General features: G+C 43.4%; 1 protein-coding gene across 1 annotated transcript; it reads left to right on the plus strand.

Moving 5' to 3' along the window:
• The first annotated feature begins 664 nt into the window (after positions 1–664).
• Positions 665–22,954, plus strand: kntc1 (kinetochore associated 1). Its single transcript, XM_065026658.1, is given in 63 exon segments — positions 665–742; positions 1,017–1,161; positions 2,020–2,140; positions 2,234–2,349; positions 2,489–2,567; positions 2,667–2,744; positions 2,845–2,879; positions 2,992–3,102; positions 3,325–3,418; positions 3,577–3,629; positions 3,750–3,862; positions 3,989–4,043; positions 4,207–4,305; positions 4,604–4,647; positions 4,783–4,845; positions 4,945–5,020; positions 5,110–5,235; positions 5,606–5,772; positions 7,774–7,885; positions 8,019–8,162; positions 8,282–8,338; positions 8,478–8,549; positions 8,732–8,851; positions 8,980–9,123; positions 9,297–9,392; positions 9,513–9,616; positions 9,706–9,808; positions 9,889–10,023; positions 10,143–10,262; positions 10,487–10,559; positions 10,752–10,819; positions 10,933–11,234; positions 11,457–11,629; positions 11,835–11,935; positions 12,096–12,240; positions 12,383–12,439; positions 12,529–12,692; positions 13,256–13,360; positions 13,513–13,641; positions 13,749–13,865; positions 14,064–14,167; positions 14,320–14,539; positions 14,651–14,678; positions 14,681–14,739; positions 14,867–15,032; positions 15,164–15,222; positions 15,409–15,625; positions 15,723–15,796; positions 16,011–16,221; positions 16,414–16,526; positions 16,663–16,718; positions 16,811–16,889; positions 19,508–19,632; positions 19,725–19,860; positions 19,985–20,080; positions 20,230–20,286; positions 20,419–20,473; positions 20,564–20,627; positions 20,814–20,943; positions 21,203–21,292; positions 21,471–21,625; positions 21,780–21,879; positions 22,136–22,954. Coding segments are annotated over 62 exon segments (6,621 nt in total). The 5' UTR covers positions 665–742; positions 1,017–1,035; the 3' UTR covers positions 22,166–22,954.
• The last annotated feature ends 4,795 nt before the right edge of the window (positions 22,955–27,749 follow it).

Consider the following 27,749-nt stretch of genomic DNA (forward strand, 5'->3'; position numbering starts at 1 on the left):
ATAAAATTGTTGCCAGCTGCACAATTACAGTCACCAATGCTCAATATAACATGAAAACAGCCTAACCAGCTCTACTAGGGCAGGTAAATTGGTCGGAGTGAGGTGTTCTCTAATGTGTGTCTGGTAGTAGCTAGCCAGTTAGCTTGGGTGCTTGATTGTGATGGTGAGGACGGAACGCTCGGATCAACCATACTTCTCTGCCAGAGTGCCCAGTGTGAGCTTGGAACACTCCGAATTTACGAACGGACAATCTGACACTGCTCTGAATTTACGAACGCACAGAGCGCACTCTGGCACTCCAGTGTGAATTTAGGAACGCACACCTAATAGACAATATTTGGGTACAAGTGAGAACCCGGATGACCAATCAATGACCAATGATTGCGCACGCCTACTAAAGATAGTTGGAAATGAAAAAGATGGCTATTTGAATCAACTTCCTCTTAGTTTGAGAACGTCTTCCATTCCACCAACTCAATCTGGGGAGTGCAAATAAATATACAAAGAACACCATATCAGTTCACTATTATTTTATAATAACCTTTTATTATTTGAATTGAATGATTCAAATGAACTTTATCAGTTTGAGTTCAAGTATGCGTCTGTAACTACACAGGAAGTAAGTAGAGTTGTGTTTCTCTTGTTATGGTCTTTGTTTTAAACCGCCAAATTCTGAACCCGCATAGTAGGGTGGTGTTGTGCTCAGTTTACCAGTAAACCGTTGTCAGGGTACCTGTAACCGGTGAGTTTGTTACCTCGATATAGTCCAAATTATTTTATAACATGTCTATCTATACCTGTATGTAGTACATTTTGTATATACATATGTTTTACCTAGCTAATGTTAACTACGGTACTCCGTAGTTAACTGACATGACAGCAAAGAGTGGTGACAGCTCTGCAGTACTAGCATACCACGTAAATAGGTATATGGTAAGTATATGCTAAGTAACTATCTATCTAGCTAGCTTCCTAGTTATAACTGACCTGTTAGTGTCCCGTTTTTTAAAATCTAGGTAGGTGGACGGAAAAACAATGTGGAACGACGTTGAACTTCTAATCAATGAGGATACCAACACAGGTCGCCTTTGCAATATTCGAGAGGAGAATAGTGGTCTGTACCAAGTGGATACTTTGGTCAAAATTGCCTCAACTGAAAAGGTAAGACCAAAAGTAGTCGATTAAACTCAACTCCGCGATTTACGTTGGAGCTCAGACGTCACATAACTACCGTGCGCGATATTTTATAGGGTGCTGAAATCAATAGTTTTTTTTTTCAAAAACGTAATTTTACATGTTGTCAGAGGTCCAGTCCACCTCCACCCACAGTAGTCGTCGCTCAACTCCATCGTATGTAGGGAGTTGAGTTTAATTGTCTAGACGAAAAGTTAACGACTCTAACCACATGATTGATTACCTATACAGTTATGAATCACCTTCTACGTGAACACAGTATACAGTGCAGGTGTTGTGCCGAAAATCTCCCCTCCCCCTTCCAATGTCCTTAATTTTGGGTCTAGAGTCAAATACTTTCTGTGGCACACACTAAACATTTCAGAACAACTATGGCTGAATTATTATCTTTACACTTTCAAAAATACTAGTCGAATAATACATGGGAGAGATGACGAATTCTGGCAAAGCGATTGATTTATAGACTAATACAAAAATCAGTAGCAGATTTAGGTACGTGTGACATGGGCAGCCGCCCAGGGCGGCATCTTGCTGGTGGCTCGGGGCACCCCCGGTGCGGGCGCTGAAGGGGGGATTCGCCCAGGGCGCCATACAAGCTAGAACCGCCACATACACTTGAAACAAATAGCCAAACCGAAAACTGCAGACCAAAATTCGTTCTGCTACTAAGATCAGTTTAATGTTGGCTAAACTGACAGAGCAGAAAGCGAAGGGGGCGGGGTTCTGTCAGGGGGGAGATTTTCGCCACAACACAGGTATTAATTAAATTCATGATCGGCTCTTGACTCTTCAGTGCAAGTTGTTCACATTATTGTTTTCCTGCAGGTGTTGTCAGATCCTCAGCTTTACTCCTCCAGCAGTTCAAACTGCAACATTGTTGTTGCTGATTCAACTGTTATCCTGTTCGACCTCAGCTATCAGACTATTTTGCTGCATCTTGACTTTGGTTAGTATCTCTTTTGTGTTCTGTGTGTAGATGTCTAATCAAATGATGTTTCATTATGGTGAATGATGATAATTAAAAGCATGTTTATTTCAGACTCTGATGTGGATACTGTGGATGATTGTCTGGACGGACATTTTCTGGTGGTTTGCGAGAGAAACGGAAACCTCCATCTTATCTATGTGCCTCAAAAGAGCACTCTTCTCACCATAGTAAGAGATGGGGCTGATCTCATATGCCCCATGATATTTCAGCGATTAAATGTGTCAGTGTCATACGTGTGCCAAAAGTGCTTGCATGCTGAGTGCAATATATCTTTTTTTATTACTTTTTTTTTTTTTACTCTTCTAGGCTTTGCTGAAGAATGTCCCCTCTGGAAAAGAGAAAACATATCGACATCTTATCCTACAGGAGGATAAGACATCTTTCGGTGAGTTGTTCATAGTTTGCCATTTCTTTGGAATAAAATGATACAGTATCATGTATCAGTGTGTTGAGGTGAAAGGTTAAACCTTATCTTTGTTGCCAGGGGTGTACCACCTGTTCCTTCTTACTCAAGATGGATTTTTTCACATCACAAACCTTGCCCTGGAGAAGATTCAAATAGGTATTTCATTTTAATTAGGTTTTCAGATAGTTTTCTTTTACTTGAGACCTGTTATATTTAACTTTCAATTATTTTAAACCATATTCTCTCATCTCTGTAGCTATTGAGAAAATGGACATTGGGGCTTTGAAAGAGGTATTTGGCTTTAACTATGTTGGAGATGGTAAAATAAAGATTTAAAACCATATGAAGTCAGAATAATCAAATAATTAACCCCTAACCATCACATCACATTGTTTCTCTCCAGCTCCAGTCTCGATTTAAGACAGACTTCTGTTCCACCAAGGAGATCCATGGAGGGGGATGTAACACAGCAGTGATGTGCAACCTTGGCAATGAAATCCACCTCATGATTGGGGTATGGTTGTGCGCAAGTAACTGCACTGCTTTGTTTCAAAAGATTTGTATGTAAAATGCAAAGATAAATCCTTGAAAACATAATGCGAGAACTGCTGCCGATAATGGGAAGTTAGACTTTTATTCATCAAGTAGGCTATTCATACAGTATTTATTCAATTGTAACATTTTAACTTTATAGCTTCTCGCATGACTGATGTGGTTATGCGTTCTTTTTGCGTAGGCGGACGGGGAAGCTGTTCTAACCCACTGGAGATTGGATCATAGTCAGGGCACGATGTCTCTCTGTCAGTCCCTGGACTCCAGCCTAATACCAGGTAGTTTTAATAACATTTAACTGTCTGGCTTTGGTTAAAGCTACACTACTTTTCTCCCTGAATTGCTTATGTATGTTATCAATAGTTAGGCTATAGCATTATTTTGAATTGTTGTGTATTAATGTTGCAGTCAAATTTTGCCCTTATCTGTATTGTAGGGGTGAGAAAGATTCTGGTGGTGGACAATCTCATGTATGTTCTTAGCACAGAGGTGAGTCCAGCTGTATGAATCTCCATCAATCAGTTTATAATTTAATTATTTAGCTGTTTTGGTCATTAGAACATTTTAAAGTTGGACATTCATCTTTCTCTACCTTTCAATTGGTCTTAGAACATTCTGAGTCTTTGGGACCTGCATTTCCTGGTGATGGTGTGCTGCTGGCCTGACCTCTCCATCCATGACTTCCTACTCATCACAGAGTGTGACTCTGCTTCAATAGCCACGTATGTGTTCACTTCAATGCTATACTATTGTTAGACCTATACTATTTCTATTAACATGATGTAATGTTTAATTTTTAAATGCTTGTGCTGTAATGATTTTGAAAACAAAACCTCTCCTCTTCATAGGCAAGAAAGTGCCAGCACAAAAATCATTACATTGACCATGCAAGACAAAAGCCAGGTAACTCCAGTCTGTCTCTATGGTTTCTAGACAGTTACTTGTTAGTAATAGTCCCATCATGTACATACATTAATGCTCCTCTGGTATAAATAGTTGTAAGAATCATCTGAGGTCCTCTCTGACTGTGTTTGTTGATGGCAACACCCTGTTTTGTTATCCTTAGATGAGGAGCCTGCAGGTGCGTTCTCTTCCCTCCATGACTGTCCTCTATTCTCTGGAGGTCTCCTCTACAGCCTGCCTGGTACAGACAAGAATAAGCACGGTAAACCATACATAATTATAATCCACTCTGATTGCATCAGATATCAGGTTCAAAAAGTACACCAAATTCAAAATGTGCCTGATTGTAACGCATTGGAATGGAATTTCAGTGTACTTCCTGAATTTAAATGGAATTGACTTTCCCAGCCCTGTCATATCACACCATATTACAATACCCACGTAGCGAAGGATAATGGAACAATAAGTCATTGTTATTTTACTTTAGATTATGAAAGTCTGTCAGAGCTTCAGCATCCTACCCAACCTCAGTACATTGTTTTTATCCTTCTGAATTTCAGGACACTATATATTTGCTAGAGGGGATTTATGAGAATTCACAAAAGTAAGTGTTTCTTTGGTTGTTTAAGGACACTAGAGTTTCCCTGAGTAAATACTCAGGTGGTGGAGTTTCACAAATAACTTTGAATAACAGTGAATTGATGTGTAAATGCAATTCTCTTTTTTTTCTGACAACTAGCTCTGAGGAGCATATATCCTCTGTCGTCATGAGATGCTTCACAGAGGCTTTGCCTGAGAACAGGTATAGTAGTGTCATCACGCACACAGCATATTTCCATATCCTTGCACTAGTTACATACAAGATGTCAGTATCAGTAAACACACATTTTTTTGTCCCCAGACTCAGCAGACTTCTCTACAAACACAAATTTGAGGAGGCAGAAAAGTTTGCCATAGCATTTGAGCTTGATGTTGAGGTTGGTGTAATTTTTCTGGGGTTGAAAATGTATTCTAACTAAAATGAATAATAAATGTACTTGACTGACCTGCCTCCTTGACCACCCAGCTTGTCTATAAGGTGAAGCTGGATTTTGTGCTGGAGCAGCTGGCGTCAGCCTCTGTAGGTGGCAATGGGCAGGATGTATGGTCTGACCTGGTGGAGGAGGCAAAGACCAACCTGATGAAGATCATGGTGAGTTTTATCGGGGGGGGGGGGGGGTGTGTGTATATAACAAAGCAAGATCAGACAGCCAGCTAACTTTCCTTAATATTCTGGAATATAAACATTGAATCTATAAACAAATAGACTTGAAAATGGGGATGGTATAATTCTCAAACTTTGACTGGTGTCAGAGAAGGGTATACGTTTGAATCACAAGCTGGCAAACCTACAGTAGATAGGGCCACAGTGTAATGATGTGCTATTTAACAGTGTGCAGGCCTTCTTGTTCCATACCAGTGTTCTTAAACAAGCCATCTACATTTTCAAATGTAAAAATTCCTTGAAAGGTTGAGATCAAATAAGTACACTGTGCTCATTGACGAGTGTGTTTGTGTGTCAGGATGAGCAGTATGTGGTGGAGTACTGCCTCAAGGCTCCGTGGCCGACCTTTGACACTGCAGAGAAGATGCTGAACCATGCTGCCTCCCGCTGCCCCTCCTCACAGATCCAGGAGGCTCTGGCTAGACTCGCCACCTTCTGCTGTCTCCACAGCCTGGACAAGTTCAAGTATGTTCAATTTGACTGTAATTCTATGCCTGGCTTGCTAAAGGGTATTGAGTATATGTATGTATGTATGTATGTGTAAATTAGTGCCATGCCTGTACTTTCATTCGGAAAGTATTCAGACACCTTGACTTTTTCCACATTTTGTTACATTACAGCCTTATTCTAAAATGGATTAAATAAAAACAATTCCTCATCAATCTACACACAATCGGGGCGGCAGGGTAGCCTAGTGGTTAGAGCGTTGGACTAGTAACCGGAAGGTTGCAAGTTCAAAACCCCCGAGCTGACAAGGTACAAATCTGTCGTTCTGCCCCTGAACAGGTAGTTAACCCACTGTTCCTAGGCCGTCATTGAAAATAAGAATGTGTTCTTAACTGACTTGCCTGGTTAAATAAAGGTTAAAAAAATACCCCATAATGACAAAGCGAAAACAGGTTTTTAGAAATTGTACTAAATGTATAAAAAAAACAACATACCGGTTAATACCGACCCTTTGCTATTGTAACAGTTTAGCTTCCGTCCCTCTCCTCGCCTCTACCTGGGCTCGAACCAGGAACCTTCTTCACACATCAACAACTGCCTCCCACGAAGCATCGTTGCCCATCGCCTCAAAAAAAACGTGACTCTTGCAGAGCAAGGGGAACAACAACTTCTAGGTCTCAGAGCGAAAAAAAAACATTTAACCAAATCTACACACAATACCCCACAATGACAAAGCGAAAACTAGTTTTTATACATTTGCAAATGTGTTAAAAATAAACTGATACCTTATTTACATAAGTATTCAGAACCTTTGCTATGATACTCGAAATTGAGCTCTGATGCATCCTGTTTCCATTGATTGACCTTGAGATGTTTCTACAACTTGGAGTCCACCTGTGGTAAATTCAATTGATTGGACATGATTTGGAAAAGCACACACCTGTCTAAATAAGGTCCCACAGTTGACAGTGGATGTCAGATCAGGTTGAAGGAATTGTCTTTAGAGCTCTGAGACAGGATTGTGTCGAGCCACAGGGGAAGGGTACCAAAATATTTCTGCAGCAAGAACATAGTGTCCTCCATCATTCTTAAATTGAAGAGGTTTGGATCCACCAAGACTCTTCCTTGAGCTGGTCGCCCGGCCAAACTGCACAATCGGTTGAGAAGGGACTTGGTCAGGGAGGTGACTAAGAACCCAATGGTCACTCTGACAGAGCTCCAGAATTCCTCTGTGGAGATGGTTGTCCTTCTGGAAGGTTCTCCCATCTTTACAGCACTCCACCAATCAGGTCTTTATGGTAGAGTGGCTAGATGGAAGCTGCTCCTCAGTAAAAGGCACATGACAGCCTGCTTGGAGTTTGCCTAAAGGACTCAGACCATGAGAAACAAGGTTCTCTGGTCTGATGAAGAGGAGTCTAGTCAGGATCGAGGGAAAGATGAACGGAGCAAAGTACAGAGCGATCCTTGATGAAAACCTGTTCCAGAGTGCTCAGGACCTCCGACTGGGGAAAAGGTTCATGTTTCAGCAGGAATGTCCTCGAGTGGCCCAGCCAGAGCCCGGACTTGAACCCGATCTAACATCTCTGGAGAGACCTGAAAATATCTGTGCAGCGATGCTCCCCATCGAACTTGACGGAGCTTTAGAGGCTCTACAGAGAAGAATGGGAGAAACTCCCCAAATTCAGATGTTCCAAACATGTAGCGTCATACCGAAGAAGACTCGAGGCTGTAATCGCTGCCAAAGGTGCATCAACAAATTACTGAGTAAAGGGTCTGAGTACTTAGTTATGCTAATGTGATATTGCAGTTTATTTTGAATACGTTTTGCAAAATTTCCTGAAAACCAGTGCTTGCTTTGTTATTATGGTGTATTGTGTGTAGATTAAGTAATCAAATAAAAGCAATTTATTCCATTTTAGAATAAGGCTGTAACGAAAAGAAAAAAACTATGGAAAAGTTGAGGGGTCTGAATACATTCCTAATACACTGTTTAATTTCCTCCTGGTTGTTTCCCTCCAGTGGAATCTCCTGGATTGAGTTTCTGAACATCACAGACTACGTTGGGGACATGCTGTCCCACTTGAGAGAGGGAGACCTGAAGGGGGCCCAGCACCTTTGGCTTAGACACGAGGTAACACAAATTCACACAATCAACTGTTGCACCATAAGACATCTAATGGAGTTTCATATTTTTCTCTTGTAATATGTGGATTTTACTGGAAGATAATTGATATTTGTCTGCTGTTTCTGTGGTTATCCTGTAGGGAGAGATTGCAGTGCAGTTTGATGAGAGAGGTCTTGATGCTCTGCTCAGCTCCTTTCCAGAAGACCTTCCATCCCAGGACCTTTGTCTCTGGCTTAGGAGTGTCATTGTGCCCTTTGTTAGGAGAGTGGTACCTAGAGGACAGGTACAGTGGGCACTCACCATATTCTGTCAGGGCAGAAAACAGATCATGATGACATATGTTTTGATCAGTTTGTATTTCCAGTATTTGGTTGACAAGGCTTTTGAACAATGTGTTCGTAGAAAATCGTTGCGAGGTGGTTGGAGCAGAGGGCCAGGATTCTGGAGTTAACAGAAAAGGTAAAGCCAACACCTTTTCATTGCTAGACTTGAGGAATAATTCTGAGTGCCCTAGTCAATAACTTGACTGATGTAGGTGATCACACACTTAAACATTTCCACATGTCTTCTGCCCCTTCACACTATTCTGTTCCTATAGGGAGACTGGCCCCAGAATGGACTGAACTTGGCGGAACTTGGGTTGCCGTCGTTATGGATGTGGATACCTTCTGTAAGCTGCATTTTATCACCTCCTTTCCTTTGGTTACTTTCACTGTCATCCCCCTCACTTCCTATTCCCCTATGCGCTCTCAATTCATGCTCACTTTCAAACACTGGATGTCAAAATGTTATATGCTTAGTCATTGATTAGCAGGAAGTAACCTATCCTGTAATTGTGATTGGTGGTCTCAGGAGGATGACTATGGTTCAGAGGAAGTGGAGCACCTCAAGTCCCTGGTCTCTAACCTCCGCCAGCTGCTGGACCTCTACAACAAGTACAACTGCAGGCTCTCCCTGTCAGTCTTTGAGAAGGTCTGTGTGTGACAGCCATCTGGGGATTGTCTGATTTGGATTCTTATCTTGTCGTTTTAAATCTTGTTGAAATTCGTTATGTTATTGTACATGGTATCTCTCTTTATCTGCACTGTGGGTATGTTTAGGCAAGTATCCGCAGCGTAGCATTCCTCATGCTGGATAAGGTGCCTGCCCCAGAGCTGATCCCTGCCACGGTGGAGGGGAGTGTCGGGCCCTACAGCCTGGAGCACCAGCTGCCCCTGGATGAGCTGCTGCTTCAGTACATCAAGGTGTCTACCCATCTACCAGGAGACACACTTTACTATGCTTTCTACTTGGCTGCAAATTCACTTAGCTGCTCATATTGTAAATGGTTGTCACTCTGGATTGTTGATTGTCAGACATAATCTGGTTTGAGTCATTACGTGTCATTTTTGTCTTATTTTTCTCTCTATCCCACTAGGATCTGCTGGAGCGCTGCAGCTCACAGACCACTACGTTGTTCACAGAGTGGGAGGCCAAAGCTGTGGCTGTGCTTGGCTGCATCACGGCCACTGACGTGAGTTTATACACTAATTAACCACTTCCTGCCCTTCAAAGCTTGGCCACCAAATGGGATTGTAGATTTATGTACACGCCTTGATTGACATAGTATTCAACTGTGCTGTACTGTGTACAGCTGGTGGTAGACGCTGTGCTGGAGATCATGCAGAAGGCCGTGGTGCCCTGGACTGAGGTAGTGGAGAGGCTGGTCCAACAGCACTTGGAGATGGTGGGACCCAAGTAAGACTTACTGATCTGATCCTCCTCTGGTAACTTGTTGTAGGCTTGTGGACTGCTTGGGTTCTAATCTTTCATAACCCATCCCACAGACAGGAGCTTCTGAAGGAAAGCTACCGTCTGATGGAGATGAGGAAGCTGCTCAGAGGCTACGGGATCCGCAACTTCAACCTCTCCAACAACACTCAAATCATGGTAGGACTTTCAGGGTGTGTACAGTATGTAGATGTGTATATTTATGTCATTTCTGATCCATGTTGATTCTCCCTTTGTAGACACTGGTGAGGTACATCCTCAAGCAGGACCTCCCCACCTCCCTGGAGGACTCTCTGAAGCTGGCTGGGGCCTACAAACTCCCCACCTCCCAGATACACATCTTATACCTCATCCAGCTGATTAGCCAGAGCAAGGTACAGTATGTGAGCCCAGCCTATAGCTCTTCCCATGGTGGCTGTTGCTTTCTGATGGGGAATCTCTTTTGTTCTGTGTGTTTCATGTGTGTAATGTCTGTGTTGCATCGAAATTGCAGAGCGAGCCATGTGTGACACTCCTGAAAAAGCTCGCCCCCGAGGAGGCGGAGTGTGTGATCGAGAGGCTGGCTAACTGGGCACGACTGGAGCTGCAGGACAAAGACCATGTGTCTGAGGAGGTGAGCCTCTCTCGGGAGCAGTAGGGGTGTATTTGCATTCAGCAGATTTAAGACTATTCCAGGTCTATCATACGTTTGTATTTGCATTGACATCTTCTTTTAATAGGTTTGATATCATTTAGAAATGGTGTTTAGTAGTGAGGTTCTGTACATGCCATTTCTCAATAGGAGTATACTCTTCATGCAGAGTCACTTGGGTTCTTATTGTGGCCAATTTCTAACAGCACAAGAAGCACCAGATGGTCGTAGCACAAGTGATGGTGGAGGCACTGACGTTCTTACAGCGGATCCAGAAAGGTTGTGGCAGCTTTTAAACTCTATCAATGTAATACTTGAAAAGACTGATTGCTAAACCTCCCAATATTGACATCATCTCTCGAAGAATTTAACATTCAGTGTATGAGGTCTTGATAAACTGTGAGTGTACCAGAGTTTGGGTGGATGTGCTAAGAAACCTTTACGCGTTAATGTTAATTCTCTCCTGTTTAGGGGATGCCTTTAAAAGTGTGGATTGCGAGAACAATCTGATGATGTTTAAGGCGATTGCTCACCTACAGGTAAGGTTCAATCATGGAATGATTTTGCAGAATGTGAGATGAAGGGCTCACCTGACTCACTGTTTCTGGTCTTTGACCTGTGCTGAAAGGATCCTAATCTACTACATTTACAGGAGGACTTTGACATCTTCCTCACCCCTAACAACTATGAGGACCCCAAGGTGCGAAAGCAGTTCCAGGAGTATCACATCACAGCCTATGAGAACACCCGTGCTCGAGGTCCCTCCAAGAGCAAGGTCACAGCCACCCCCATGGTGGCCAACGACCCTGACGGCAAGACCAAGAACATCTCCACTGAGGCTGGCCTCCGCCGCTTGGCACGGCAGCTCCAGCGCACGGAGCAGGAGCTGTGGGCTGACTTGGCCCTGCGTGCCCTGGGGGTCGGCAAGGTCGACAAGGCCCTCAAGATCCTCAGGTCAGGGGGAAGGGGAACCAAGTTTAGGGGGGTAGTAAAGGAAAGCAATGCCCATGTTCCTCACTTTTTTAAAATTTGAATGAAGGCTTGTCATAATCTGAATATCTCATCCACAACATTGAAGTGTTTGATGGTAGTGTGGGCCTTTGCACTAAATTAACTCTGGGTACCTCCCTAACTGTGTCTCTCACTCCTTTCAAACCCATGACCCTGTCCCCATAGTGAGCTGTATAAGCACCATGGTACCACCAGCACAGGGAAGGTACTTTTCAGTGCTGCCCAGAAGCTGTGCCAGATGCTGGAGGCAGACGTGCCCATGATCCTCCCTGAAGGCGTGGACCTCCCAGCAGTCATCCACAAGCTGGCCTGCCAGGCCGTCACTGTCTGCCACTCAGGTACTGTACAGCACTAACACCCTGAGCCTGGAGGTTAACCCAAGTCTTTATGGGAACTCACACATTTCATTTTAGAAGGTGCTTATCCTCCAATGGTTTAAGTGTAAGTAGTTCACATAAAGTGACACTGTATGACTTTAGCACCCTAGTAAGTGATACCTCTGACTTTTAGTATGTGCTCCCTATTCTTTCTTGTTTCTCTCAGACCTGCTCCTGGACTGTGTGGAGCTGTGTAAGAGCACACGGGCTGCCATGGATGTCTACCACCAGTGTCAGCTGTCAGACAACTATGGCTTCATAGCAAAGGTGAGTGCCAGTACGACACTTCACTTTTCCCCATCGGGCTACCAGATTCCTACCAGAGTCTTCAATGACAACCCTAATCAATAGATTATAATATTAGACATTCACTTAGTCTTTGTTCATGTTAGGTCATCAGGCTTTAATGTCACTGTCATGTGTTCAGGATTTGTCTCTGGCGGCTGAAAGGGACCCGTACTCCCAGTGGAGCTTCCAGGATGTCTTTAAAGAGGACTGCATCATCCTGGACCCTGTGTCTGTCCTGCCAGTCCAGTATGAGATCACCAACTGTCTGCTGCCCTTCTCCTCAGGTACCTAAAATCCTGCAGACTAAGTGTCTCGTATCTGGTATCTTTTTAACATTGTATCATGTGTGATGTTATACTACTTTATAATGCCCAAGCATTGTTATTGATTTGAATTGCATTTAACTCATGTTAATTCATGTTGCAGATAGAAAGCTTTACCCACTGGACTGCTCCTGTCTTTCTCACTGCTCTTTCCAACAAGGTAGCTACTGCAGTTTCCTCCAATTAATAGATGGATATAAATGCAGTTGTTATGCACCCTTAGCCTCATGTGTCCTTGTCCATGTGCAGATGCCAACTTCCTGAACCCGCTACTGGTGCCCCTGGCCTCCATGCATCAGATGCTGCAGGAGTGTAGTCAATTGGAGCTGGCCCTCAGACTGCTGGTCAACTCCTTTGGCAGCTGTCTGCAGCACGTCACCTCCAACATCATGAACATCAAGCTCGGCATTCAGGTATGATGACTACAGTACAGTATCAATGTCATGATTATGTTTTTCAGGTGTTTTTAAGTGTTTTCTGTAGCAGAGGTATACTAATGTGGAATTTGTTGAGTGAGCAATTTTTTTGTAGCGTAAATGACGAACATACAAAAGATTACACCTGAAGTATAACAGTAGGATATCAGTGCAAGAGTTTTACCACATTTGTACAAAATAGAAAACAAACAATATAAAAAATGAAAGGGAAAAACCAGACTCGAAAACAGGAAAAAACCCAGTGTGGTTCATGTAGCCCTGTATGCCTCCTCACCTGGTGTTTTCCAGGTGTTTTGTACAGATAGTTTCATGTGTTAGTGAAGTAGACTAAGGAAATTGACATCAGTCAGGGGTGTACTGTAGTGTCTCACCTGGAACCATGAGCAAGCAGTCCCTTGATCAGTCTTTGCATTTCTGTTGATGTTGCTACATATCTCTGTCTAGATTTACACTTGTCTCACTGCAGCTGTGTCTGTTCTCTGGACCACTATTCTATATTGTGAAGGGAAGTATTTACATTTTACGTGTTCCCTTTTCAGCTCTATGGCCCGCAGGCCCTGCAAAAATATAGGGCGTGCTTGAGTGATTTGAGAACAACTACTCTGTCCTCTATCAATGCTGTTGCAGTTGCCCTCCTGCACAAGGTGATGTGAGACTATTGTCCTGGATTTCAGGGGAGGATGTCTGACATTCTTCTCTTCAATAAAATGACATTGTATTCCGGCCATGCTGTATGTATAATTTACAATCGACCTAACATTACTATAACAACTGGTGTTTTTACTCTGTGCAAAAGGTGTTTAACTGGAGAGTGGTGGATTGTGACCTGGCTATTGGACTCTGCACTCTCCTGTCCAAAACCGAGGTGTTTAAGATACTGTGGAAGGTGATCGACAACACTTGGCAAAACTATGATAAGATCTTGGTAAGATCTTTATACTTATATACTGTCATTATCTGTTCCATCTTGAATTGTTTGTCATTGTTTTGATTCATGTTGTGTGTGACAGTCGATATGTCCATGATTTTCAGGCTGTGGCTTTGGTGGGGGCCCATCTCTGTAACTTGTACAGCGAGCAGGAGGAGCGGAAGAAGTTTCTCTCTGTCATCACCGACGCAGAGTGGGGGATCGAGCTGGGCAAATTAGGGGTGTGTTGATCTTCAATGTTTTTTTCCCCCCCTATCTATTTAACATTTTGCAGTCTTTCAGACATGGCTGGTTTTTTGAAGAAATCACTATGTTAAACTTTGTGTTAATACCTGCTAATTAGGTGCATTCTTAACGTAATCTACCCTCCCTGCCTTGCGAAAGGACTCGGTTTAAAAGCCTTGTCTCTCTCTTCCCAGATATCCATCCAGTCTGTGTTTCGTCAGTGTCCGGAGATGAAGAGGAACCTCATTCCTACCCTGGTGAAGAACAAGAACACCACCCCTGAGATTATCCTCCAGTACTGCAGGTGAGCTGTTATAGGAAGTCAACATGCTACTTCAATCTTTAGTTTTTGGGTCTGATACTACTGCATGCTTTGTAGTTGCCTATTGCTGTCTTGTGACGTTACGCTGTAATTAATGAGTGTATGTATGTCCTGTGTGTTCCTCCTACCTGCAGCACCTTTGATCTGAACAGAGACGAAGTGATAAACCAGTACATCACCACCCTGCTGCAGGAGGAGGAGGAGGGGGGAGGGGCAGCAGACCCTGGGGTGGGCCAGGGGGAGCAGCCGCTAGGGCATGCAGACGCCCTGGAGAGAGCTCTGCAGATCATCCCTATGCTGCACAGCACCAGAAACCTCACCATCAGCCTCAGTGCTGCCATACTCAAGGTCTGAGCATACACAACTCTCAGCCTAGGTTTAGGGGTTGATGGTAGGACGTAATGATGTGTAGAGGAAATGGAGTGTTTAACTAGCTCTTGTGTTCCCTTTCCTCCTCAGCTAAGTCCATATAACTATGAGAGGATTGAGGGGTGCTCAGGATCATACAGACAGCTGATGAGCAGATCACCAGCATCTCAATCAGTCAGGTGTGGCATCTTGATTTATACTGTGTCTCTGTGTCCTCTGCTAAATAAGTGTAATCCTCAATGTCATATTTTCTTTGGCATTACGATCAAGTCTCATCCACACGCAATACATTTCCCTCATCTCCAGGCAATAGGTCTGCTCCAGCACCTGAAGTCCTACAAGCGCATCTCTCCCCCTACAGACCTGGAGAGCAGCCACCTTCTGGAGAATGGCCTGGAACCCTCGGCCCTGGCCAACATCAGACTGCCCTTCCACCTGCTCATGCAGACCACCAGCTACTGGAAGATCCTCTGTGAGTACTATACTCAGTTTAAGCTTACAATGTTCATGTGGTCAATAAGAGTTCATAAATAAATGATTGAGTGGACCTTTTGCATACTCTAGCTCGTATAAGGATTTGACGGATTCTCTTTCTGTGTTTAGCTCCAGAGCTCAGTGAGGAGACCTTTCCTACTCTGCTTCTGATAAGCAAGCTGATGAAGGTACAGTACTCTGCTCCACTGGTGGCTGTGGTTTATACTGTACATTACTGTTATGTTTGTTTTTAGATATGAGTGGTAAGCCTACCAGAATTTGAACTAATATTGGCGATGTATTATTAGTTGTTTCTATTCACTTTAATTTGGTCACCTGTGAATTTGATCCTACTTCTTCCTGCCTTCTGTCAGGTAAGCGTTGACAAGCTGTACATGTCAGCAGTGAACCATGTGTTTGAGAAGAGTATGAAGCCCTTACTCCTCGAGCAACATAAGAGGAGGCAAAAACACACCTCCAGCAAGGAGACCTTCAAGGTGGCTAAGACCATCATGGGGTACATTCACTGCATCCAGAACCCAGAGTGGGCCGCTGCCACAGCCCATAAAATCGCTCAGGAGCTGCCGCCAGGTCAGACCGTTAGCCAGTCAAAGTGCCATGCCGCTGTTCATGGAGGAGCCGGCCTCTGCATCAATGTTCATCCTATTCACTTTTGTCTCAACTGTAGGCATTGAGAAGACCCAGTCATTAAAGTTCTGCCTAGCTCTTGGTGACTCATGGCTGAAGGACCCAAAACTTGAGGTTAGACCACATGTTTTGTGTTTAGATTGTGTTGATGCTCTGCGGTCCTCAATGTTGAACTATTATAGATGTAGTTATATCTGTTATGTCTGCGTCAGCTGCTTGAATTCAGGATACCCAGTCTTGTCTTCCCTTTCATGCTTTTTGTCTTCGTATATCTAGTCCATTCTTGTAGAATCTAAATTCTCTCCCCTCCGTCTTGTCCCCTGAGCAGGAGGCAGCGCGGACCAGGGTGGAGACCTTCCTGTCCAAGCTGAAGCTGCAGTTCCAGCGCTCGGCCACAGAGAACGTCCTGATGTCCAGCCAGCTGAACAGCCCAGAGCACCTAAAGCTGACAGGGCAGCCCGCCCGCCTCATCGTCATCCTTTACGAACACAGCAGTGTAGAGCAACGCTTCAGGGGCTCTGCTGGCCAAACCCACCCTGGTGAGCCCTCCACCATAACCAGACCAACCACATGCAGGCCCACTCTTATTGCCATGTGGCTCCATGTACCTGTCTGGAGGGCTAAGTAGAGCTGCAGAATCACTGTATTGATGATGTGTACTATAGTCCTTTTAGAGCAAAATGGAACCAGACTATTTTCAGATTAAACATTTAATGTTTTTGTATGACTAGACATTCACGCTGTATGCAAAGAAATAGCAGCCATCAATAGTGTGGATTTTCTGAAGATCCGAAGCATGCTGCTGGAGAAATGGATCTGCAAAACCGGCCCAGCTGTAGCCAAGGTAAGTCCAACCTTACACTGTCTCTGATCTGCCACAGGTAGACTGGATGAGCTCATCACTAGGGGGGAAAATAGTCATTTTGCACGACATTTTGGAGTATGTGATACATCCTAACCGAAGGCTCTTTATTTTGAAGGACATCAACAACCAGGATTGTGTCAATGACATTCAGGAGGATTCAGATCTTATGAGGTAGCTCCCTGCATTCATCACTTGACTATCATAGCCTTACAGTTCACTATAGACCATTAACAAGGGATGTCTCCCATGTCCCCCTCTCTCAGGGTGGTGTACCTACTGCAGATCTATTCCATGGATGTGGGAGTCTGTCTGTTGAGCCCTATCCTCTCAGCAGAAACATGGGTGAGTTGGTAGATGGGATAGGTCAGGATTGATCTAGAAGTTCCTATATTAATCATTACATGTTCCACATTTAGTTTGGAATTGGTGGGCTGGTGGGAAACAGTAGGGGGCTTTACAGAATTGGCTAACACTTAACGCCATGTCATAACAGCGGACAACTTGTCATGACCCATATTTTTACACCTGCTGTGACATATGTTGCGTTATTTTATGGCTGGTTATGACACTTACATAAGTGTCAACCCACATTTATTCAAATAAGTGTTTTTTTCCCTGCCAAGAATTTTCCTTTCATGGAAAGTTTGTTTCTTAAATCCTTTTGTTGTAATGAATTCTTTAGTCATGTTTTTTTTTCATCATATTTTAAATAATTTGTAGAAAATACACTATGACAGTGTCACGAAGCATTATGACCATCGTAATCATATAAGCCAGATAGGCCTATCACGTACATGACCTTATATCAGTCAAAAAGAGGTTGTCTTGTCCTGCTCCTGCATTCATCTCAGTCATTTTACATTTACATTTAAGTCATTTAGCAGACGCTCTTATCCAGAGCGACTTACAAATTGGTGCTTTCACCTTATGACATCCAGTGGAACAGCCACTTTACAATAGTGCATCTAGGTCTTTTAAGGGGGGGGGGGGGGTGAGAAGGATTACTTTATCCGAACAGAGCATTGGGATCAATGCATGTCTGATATCAATGTGTGTGCAATTACAATGACAATTTAACATGGTACATTAAAAAAATGTATATCTATACACTGCTCAAAAAAATTAAGGGAACACTAAAATAACACGTCCTAGATCTGAATGAAATATTCTTATTAAATACTTAGTTGAATGTGCGGACAACAAAATCACACAAATTATCAATGGAAATCAAATTTATCAACCCATGGAGGTCTGGATTTGGAGTCACACTCAAAATTAAAGTGGAAAACTACACTACAGGCTGATCCAACTTTGATGTAATGTCCTTAAAACAAGTCAAAATGAGGCTCAGTAGTGTGTGTGGCCCCACGTGCCTGTATGACCTCCCTACAACGCCTGGGCATGCTCCTGATGAGGTGGGGGATGGTCTCCTGACCAAGACCTGGACTAAAGCATCCGCCAACTCCTGGACAGTCTGTGGCGCAACGTGGCGTTGGTGGATGGAGCGAGACATGATGTCCCAGATGTGCTCAATTGGATTCACGTCTGGGGAACGGGCGGGCCAGTCCATAGCATCAATGCCTTCCTTTTGCAGGAACTGCTGACACACTCCAGCCACATGAGGTCTAGCATTGTCTTGCATTAGGAGGAACCCAGGGCCAACCGCACCAGCATATGGTCTCACAAGCGGTCTGAGGTTCTCATCTCGGTACCTAATGGCAGACAGGCTACCTCTGGCGAGCACATGGAGGACTGTGCGGCCCCCCAAAGAAATGCCACTCCACACCATGACTGACCCACCGCCAAACCGGTGATGCTGGAGGATGTTACAGGCAGCAGAACGTTCTCCACGGCGTCTCCAGACTGTCACGTCTGTCACGTGCTCAGTGTGAACCTGCTTTCATCTGTGAAGAGCACAGGGCGCCAGTGGCGAATTTGCCAATCTCTGTGTTCTCTGGCAAATGCCAAACGTCCTGCACGGTGTTGGGCTGTAAGCACAACCCCCACCTGTGGATGTCGGGCCCTCATACCACCCTCATGGAGTCTGTTTCTGACCGTTTGAGCAGACACATGCACATTTGTGTCCTGCTGGAGGTCATTTTGCAGGGCTCTAGCAGTGCTCCTCCTGCTCCTCCTTGCACAAAGGCGGAGGTAGCGGTCCTGCTGCTGGGTTGTTGCCCTCCTACGGCCTCCTCCACGTCTCCTGATGTACTGGCCTGTCTCCTGGTAGCGCCTCCATGCTCTGGACACTACGCTGACAGACACAGCAAACCTTCTTGCCACACCTCGCATTGATGTGCCATCCTGGATGAGCTGCACTACCTGAGCCACTTGTGTGGGTTGTAGACTCCGTCTCATGCAACCACTACTGAAAGCACCGCCAGCATTCAAAAATGACCAAAACATCAGCCAGGAAGCATAGGAACTGAGAAGTGGTCTGTGGTCACCACCTGCAGAACCACTCCTTTATTGGGGGTGTCTTGCTAATTGCCTATAATTTCCACCTGTTGTCTATTCCATTTGCACAACAGCATGTGAAATGTATTGTCAATCAGTGTTGCTTCCTAAGTGGAGAGTTTGATTTCACAGAAGTGTGATTTACTTGGAGTTACATTGTGTTGTTTAAGTGTTCCCTTTATTTTTTTGAGCTGTGTGTGTGTGTGTGTGTGTGTGTGTGTGTGTGTGTGTGTGTGTATATATATGCTCTGTTTGCTCTACAGATATATATATATATATATATATATATATATATCTTATAAATACACTGACACATAGGCTATGATGTAATGGAATGTTTTGCCTTTTGTGGGTTTTGACACTTGTAGGTGTCACAACAGCAATAAATTAACTCAATATGTTACAACAGTGTTATGACTGTTATAATGCTCGGTGTCACCTAAAGCGTTACCCAGAAGTGTGTATGTCAAAGTGTTGAATTACCATTGTTGATATCTTCCTAGCCCCTCAGCAGTTCTGGGCCACGTCTTACTTTCTGCCACCGGAGTCGGGCCCTGCTTTGTCTCATCCACATCGCTGACCCCACCACCCTGGAAACACAGCTACACATCCCCAAGACACAAGTCCAGTAAGCGATCCTCGCTCTGATAAAGGCCAGTAGCCATGACTGATTGTCTGTACCTGACTGCTGCTGTTCTGTTGCTGTTTCTCCTTCTGCAGGTATTACCTGAAGTGCTACATCTACCTCTCTCAGCTGGAGGACCTAAACATCCCTTACACAGTGGAGTCGTTCCTCAACAGTCCCAAAGAGGGCATGGTCAAGGGACTGTGGAAGAATCACAGTCATGAGCCACAGGTAGACTGACTTGATCAATGTACTGGATGCTTTAGATGATTTCAGTCGGTTTCATTCAATGTGATGCAACCAAGACGAGGTAGTCAGGTTTGTATTGAGCTGAAGTTGCCTCCTGTCTCTGCAGGCTGTGCGTCTGGTGGCAGACCTTAGCCTGGAGTACCAGGTGTTTGACCCTCAGCTGTGGAATGGGTTACTGCAGAAACTACTGGGCTTCAACATGGTGAGAAGAGGCAGTCCACACAGTTTCAAGAACAATACTACTGCTAGAAATATTAGATTCTGCAGTTTGTCATGTCAATGAAGTTATATGGCATTAAGACAGGATATGTTGTGGTGGCACCAAATGTGGTATTCCCATCTGCTCTTCAGATAAGCGACTTGCAAAAGGTATTGGAGGCACTGGGAGCTGTCCCCTCTCTCTGGCAGGTAATTACCACCAGGTTCAACGTGTCTCAAGGAGCCCATTGTGTACATTTTAAGGAGAGAAAATTCACAGCCACCACCTATTATTTTGGCTTGGACAGTTCTTGTTAAAGCTGTATTTTTTTTTTCATCCAGGTCTCCAGTTTTTCCAGGACCTGGAGAAGTATGATCCTGGCCCCATTCGTATCAGGTAAATTAATCTATTAGACCACAACTCAAAAACATGAGGGTGAAGTGGAGAAAGTCAGCAAAATTACTGGTTATGTTTTCTGTCACACAGCATCTCTTCCTCTGAGCCCCCAACAGCAGGCAACCCTCTACAGAACCTTTGTTCTCCTCCTTAAGTATGTTCTGTTGCTTTATAGAATAGGTTGATAACAATTTCTAGAACTGTCACATAGGGATCAAGAATGGTGTCATGGCATTACCATGGTAACATTACTACACAATTCCTCAAATCTTTGACAAAGTGCTGATTCATCCTTCATCCATGTCCCACTCATCCCAGCATCTTCCCTGGTCTCTGGCAGGTGCCCTTTCCTGTTGAATCTGGACCTGATAGGCATCGCCAATCGCTTTGCCCAGTTCAGTCTGCCAGGCTTTGCCCTAGGTGCCCTCCTGCTCATCCCCTGTGCCAAGAGGAAGGGACAGCAGATTCAGGTGATGCAGCTGGGTCTGGGGGTTCCATAAGGATAGTGGTGGTAGTGGCACACCACCAGCCCCCTAACATATCTGCCCTTTAACAAATTGTTCTCTGCATCTTTAGATGGAATTACATCAAATTGTTTTGGTTTAACAATAGCCACAAACTGTCCAAGACTGAATAAAACTATTAAAGGTATTGGGAGTGTCTATGCATGAGTCTCTTCCCCTTGTTTGATGTGCTTACTGTGTAGTGTATATGATTGCTCCCTCCCAGGGCCTCCTGTCAGCATGTAACCCCATCACCATCCTGGAGCAATTGGATGAGCATATGAACACTGGGGAGTTGGCAGGGGTTCCCTCACAGGTGAGCTGCAATCACGTTCTCTTATTGCCTTCATTAGTTAACCACTCTTGGCTCTACTGTATTTGTGATTCCATCTGTTCTCCATAATCTTTTACACATTGGATTATTTTGTTTAGTTGTTGAGAAATGTTGTATGGAATTCAGAATGTGTCATTAACTCATTTCTTCTCCACCCCAGATAAGGGACACAGTCTTGATGTTCATTTGCCAAAACAGGCAGTACCAGAAGCTGTGGAAGACCAAGCACTTTAATCTTCTCAAGCAACACATTGTGTCAAGTGGTGACTCCAACCAGGTGAAGAACCTGGTAGATTATTTGATCTCCCACAGCTGGTAAGTCCTCAAAGCAGTAATTTTACAAGCATCATTTTATGTATAATTGAATGAAAATGTTAACATCACACTCCAGGCAGGTATGAGCAGAGAAATGTTTGTTTCTAATATACGTAATTACTTTAATCCTTACCCTTTGACCTCTTGTGTTCAGTGAGGAGGATGCCAACTCCCTGGCCCATGAGTATCTGAAACACAGGGAGCGTAAAGGGAAACTAATACCAGACATGTCCCCTGCATCCAGTGCCCTGAAGGTAACTATAGTCGGCAATCCTATATAACATAAATTGTTACTAATGTGAAATTAAATAAATGTATGCCATTTAGCAGACGCTTTTATGCAAAGCAACTTAGTCATGTGCGCATACATTTTTTTTGTATGGGAGGCCCCAGTGGGAACAAAACTTAAGATCCTGGCATTGTAAGTGCCGTGCTCTACCAACTGAGCCACACAGGACCACTAATATGTCATTTCACTTTTAATTTTTATTTTTTGGGCTTGTTTTGCAGAGGTTTCTCAGCATCGATATAGATAAGTAAATGGTGTGGATATGAACAGGATGAAGAACACATATGGGACATAAAATATATTCACAGTACGTTTATTCAAATGTGTGTCTCTTTGGGCTAGAAATGCAATGTTTGCACTTACTGTCTCCTTACTCAATCTATTCACATGTAATATTCACTGTATCTATTTTATAAAGAACTACACACTAAACATTGTTTCTGGTGGGAAACGTTATAGTGGAATGACTAATGACATTTTTATTACATCATACAGTTATCAAGCAATATAAAAAGTTGTCTACAGTTATTTTAGTTAAAGCAGCAATTAACATTTACATTTTAGTCATTTAGCAGACGCTCATATCCAGAGAGACTTGCTTTTTACCTTCAATTTCCTGTCCTACACCATACCAGTCTCTGTCTTGCCTACATGGGTGAAAACATTGATTGTCTTCATTCTGTAGTAAAAAATATAGGAAGTGAAGGCCCAGTGCAGTCAAAATGAGTTTTTCCTGTGTTTTGTTTCACATTATTCAACACTTAATGAAACTAACTCAGTGTGAAACAATTTGGTCAGCCATCACCAGACTGTAAATTAGTTATTAGATCAATAAGAAAAGTTCAAAACCTCTGCCAATGACTGCTAGTTATTAGTTTTTCTCTCCCCACTCATGCCACTCATAGACAGTCCTAGCAAAATTCTTGCTTGAGATCTTGCTTTCTTGCTAAGAAGCTATTTTTGTTACTTGACATGTCTGTATTTGAACATTACAAACCATCTACTTGGTACTATCCAAATAAAGTGTTACCGAAATAATATTTTCAGGCTCTTATTTATATGTTATGATGTTCCTGTCACATAGGAATTATACAGCATTGCGCTGTGAACCACAGTATGAAATGTATTTTACCATCTCAAATGGAAAACAAATACCAATGGCATGTTCAGAAGTAAATCGTCCACTGGTATGATCATCATTTAAAGGAAATTCTATTACATTTACATAAGTAATTTAGCAGTCACTATCTGATATACAGTTTGAAGTCTTAAGTTTACATACACCTTAGCCAAGTGGGTCAGAAGTTTACATACACTATGTATGTATTTGGTAGCATTGCCTTTAAATTGTTTAACTTGGGTCAAACGTTTCGGGTAGCCTTCCACAAGCTTCCCACAATAAGTTGATTGAGATTTGGCCCATTCCTCCTGACAGTGTTGGTGTAACTGAGTCAGGTTTGTAGGCCTCCTTGCTCGCACACACTTTTTCAGTTCTGCCCACACATTTTCTATGGGATAGAGGTCAGTGTTTTGTGATGGCCACTCCAATACCTGGACTTTTGTCCTTAAGCCAGTTTGCCACAACTTTGGAAGTATGCTTGGGATCATTGTCCATTTGGAAGACCCATTTGCGACCCAGCTTTATCTTCCCGACTGATGTCTTGAGATGTTGCTTCAACATAAATCTCCTTCCTCATGGTGCTATCTATTTGGTGAAGTGCACCAGTCCCTCCTGCAGCAAAGCACCTCCACCACATGATGCTGCCACCCCCGTGCATCACGGTTGGGATGGTGTTCTTTGGCTTGCAAGCCTCCCCCTTTATCCTCCAAACATAACGATGGTCATTATGGCCAAACAGTTCTATTTTTGTTTCATCAGACCAGCGGACATTTCTCCAAAAAGTACGATCTTTGTCTCCATGTGCAGTTGCAAACCGTAGTCTGGCTTTTTTATGGTGGTTTTGGAGCAGTGGCTTCTTCCTTGCTGAGCGGCCTTTCAGGTTATGTCGATATAGGACTTGTTTTACTGTGGAGAAAGATACTTTTGTACCCGTTTCCTCCAGCATCTTCACAAGGTCCTTTGCTGTTGTTCTGGGATTGATTTGCATTATTCGCACTAAAGTACGTTCATCTCTAGGAGACGGAACGCGTCTCCTTCCTGAGCGTTATGATGGCTGGGTGGTCCCATGGTGTTTAACTTGCGTACTATTGTTTGTACAGAAGAAAGTGGTACCTTCAGGCATTTGGAAATTGCTCCCAAGGATGAACCAGACTTGTGGACGGCTACAATTATTTTTCTGAGGTCTTGGCTGATTTCTTTTGATGTTCCCATGATGTCAAGCAAAGAGGCACTGCGTTTGAAGGTAGGCCTTGAAATAAATCCACAGGTACAGCTCCAGTTGACTGAAATGATGTAAATTAGCCAGAAGCTTCTGAAGCTATGGCATCATTATCTGCAATTTTCCAAGCTGTTTAAAGGCACAGTCAACTTAGTGTATGTAAACTTCTGACCCACTGGAATTGTGATACAGTGAAATAATCTGTCTAAACAATTGTTGGAAAAATGACTTGTGTCATGCACAAAGTAGATGTCCTAACCGACTTGCCAAAACTATAGTTTGTTAACAAGACATTTGTGGAGTGGTTGAAAAACAAGTTTTAATGACTCCAACCTAAGTGTATGTAAACTTCTGACTTCAACTGTACATTTTTGGGGGGGGCTTTTTAAAATGTCTGTTTGGTCATGGCAGGAGCTTTGTTCCTCTGGCAGTTATTTCCTTTGGCTTGTGAAGTGTGTCTGTGGATAGATGTCTGATCACCAAACACTTTCGCACCTCACTGAGGCATTGAGGGCCTTGAGATTTATTGACCACTGCGTTGCTCATGCCTACTCTGTTCTGTCTCAGACTGAACCTTGAGACTTTTTCATAGATCCTCTTGAAACATGGTCTTAAGAAGTAGTAGACTACAGGATCCAGCATGCTATTGAAGTAGGTCAGACTGATGGTGATATAGAATGCAGTTTCAAGTCCTTTTTGCTATCGGTGGAAGCAGTTCCTGTGTTCTTCATCCAGATCAGTAGCCGTGTGATGTTGCTTGGGAGGATGCAGAATCTACTGATTCCTAGGCACAGATGCACTTGGTGCATCCTAGCCGCCTTGTCCAGACGTCTCGCCCGCAGCTGGACTGAGATCCGCTTGATGCAGAAGACCATGATCCCAAGAGATACCAGGAACCCCAGAAAGAACACAGCATTGTGCAGTTTGTTCTTGTTGGTGAAACTTTCACACTTTTTGTAGTTTCCAGCTTTGAACTGGTGAGAGTTGATCAGGTAGTGTGAGCTCCGGTAGATCCTGAGGACCCACAGGCTAACTGCACTACTCACTGCCTTAGAGGCTCATGGAGTTGAATGGGTGGTGGGGATGGTCCACACGCATGTACCTGTCCAGTGTTACAGCCATCAGGAAGAAAACAACACTTTCTCCACGATTCATAGCCAACATGAAGAGGGACATACGACAGGGTTTCTCCAAGTTTCCAGTCCATCCCTGAGATTTAGTAGCTGGAAGGGCAGAGCTATGTTCAGCAGGAAGACAGTGATGCTCTTCCAGGGCTTCAGGTGGAAGCAGAATATCCAGAGAGCCAGGCCGTTACCAAGGACACCCAGAACAAATTCCAGCAACAGCAGTGGGTCAGCACCCTGGTGAGGTCGCCCTCAACTACACAACTGCCAATGTGAAGACTTTTTAGTAATCGAGTGACAAAGTATATTGAAAGAAGGTGCTTCCACACAGGTGTGGTTCCCAGTGACGTGTATTCATGGATGCCAAGGAAAGTCGGGCTTCCCCAAAAAATTGACAAATAAACATACCAAATAATTTTGCTTTTGTCTCTTTCATAAATTTCCTTCAAGTCTCAAAAGGCTGAATGGATCTCACCGGCGAAAGCATCGGAGTGAACAAAACAGTTGCACTCTGGGGAAAAAAAGTTAATTGTTTTGTGTTGTCCTCTGGTAGATAACTAAAAATGTCCCTTTTCTAAATTAGCCATGGATGGAGATAGGGTTTTGGACTTGTCGTTTTACTTAATTCTCCGTACTGGCCAATAATTATAATGGCGATTTACTGATCCAACCACAAATTCATACATTGTGCCCCTGGCCTGAGAGGATGAAGTTCAACATGTAGCTAGATATATATTTTTAACCTCTTGAGGATCTGCCCCTTTTTTAATTTTTCAATTTTTGCCCAAAATGACACACCCAAATCTAACTGCCTGTAACTCAGGCCCTGAAGCAAGGATTTGCATATTCTTGGTACAATTTGAAAGGAAACACTTAAGTTTGCGGAAATGTTAAAGTAATGTATGCGAATATAACACAATAGATCTGGTAAAAGATCATTCAAAACATAGCCCTGCCCTTCCAGCAAACAACCATTATTTTTTTGTTTTTTTACCATCTTTGAAATGCAAGAGAGAGGCCACAATGCATTATTCTAGCCCAGGTGCAATTTAAACTTTTCCACTAGGTGGCATCGGTGTATGTGCAACGTTTTAGACTGATCCAATGAACCATTGCATTTCTGTTCAAACTGTTGTATCAATACTGCCCAAATGTGCCTAATTTGTTTATTAAAAACTTTTCATGTTCAAAACTGTTCTCTCTCTCCTCAAACAATAGCATGGTATTCTTTCACTGTAATAGCTACTGTAAATTGGACAGTGCAGTTAGCTTACATTTTTGTTCATCTTTCTGACAATACCAGGTATGTTGATGTCCTGGGAAATGTTCTTGTTACTTACAACCTCATGCTAATTGCATTAGCCTACGTTAGCTCAACCGTTCTGTGGACGTGACACCGATCCCAAAGAAGCTTTAACTAGGCAAGTCAGTTAAGAACAAATTCTTATTTACAATGATGGCCAAACCATCCCCTAACCTGGACGATTGTGTGCCGCCCTATGGGACTCCAAATCACGGCTGGGTGTGATACAGCCCGGGAACGAACCCAGGTCTGTATTGACGCCTCTAGCACTGCAATCCAGAGCCTTAGACTGCTGCACCACTCGGTCCCCCAAAAATGTATTATGGTGATGTTAACTAGCTGGCCTGGCACATCATTGCCCATGGTGGCCCAGTGGTTAGAGCATTGGACTAGTAACCGAGAGGTTGCCAGATCGAATCCCTGAGCTGACAAGGTAAAAATCTGTCGTTCTGCCCCTGAACAAGGCAGTTAGCCTAGGAACAGTAGGTTATCATTGTAAATAAGAATTTGTGCCTAGTTAAAATTAAAATAAATAAGTGGGTTAGTGAGTAAGCATTTTAGAATTTATTCTGCCACTGTCGGCTTATTGTCTCTGCCTTAAGCCTATATATCACGGTCTCAAGGCATATGAACTAACCGGTTATCGAGCAAGCAACGCAATTATCGCAACACAAGCTGTGATATGGCTTTATTTTTATTTATGGCTTCCCCAGTGATTTTACCCACGCACCGCTACTGGTGGTTTCGGAGTTAAGTAATTAATATCCCATCATGCTTAAGCTTAGTGTGTGCTTCCCAGTCAAAACGGTTGGCGTATATTATGACGTTTTTGTGTTCGGCTGTTCGAGCACACAAATTTTCTTCTTGAGTCTAGTCGAAGTTTGGTAGCCAACGTCTACACCCCTTCGCCGGTGATTGGTCAACATTTTTTTTGTCATTCAACGAGACTAGTTTTCATGCACAATTTTTTTCCCTTGCAAAAATACTGCACAAAACATCTGTTAGATGTAAAATTGCACGACTAAGACCTAGCAAAAACGTCAATTGATGATAAATCACAATCTGTTTT

Source organism: Oncorhynchus nerka, linkage group LG13, assembly GCF_034236695.1.
Source record: "Oncorhynchus nerka isolate Pitt River linkage group LG13, Oner_Uvic_2.0, whole genome shotgun sequence".
Lineage (NCBI taxonomy): Eukaryota > Metazoa > Chordata > Actinopteri > Salmoniformes > Salmonidae > Oncorhynchus > Oncorhynchus nerka.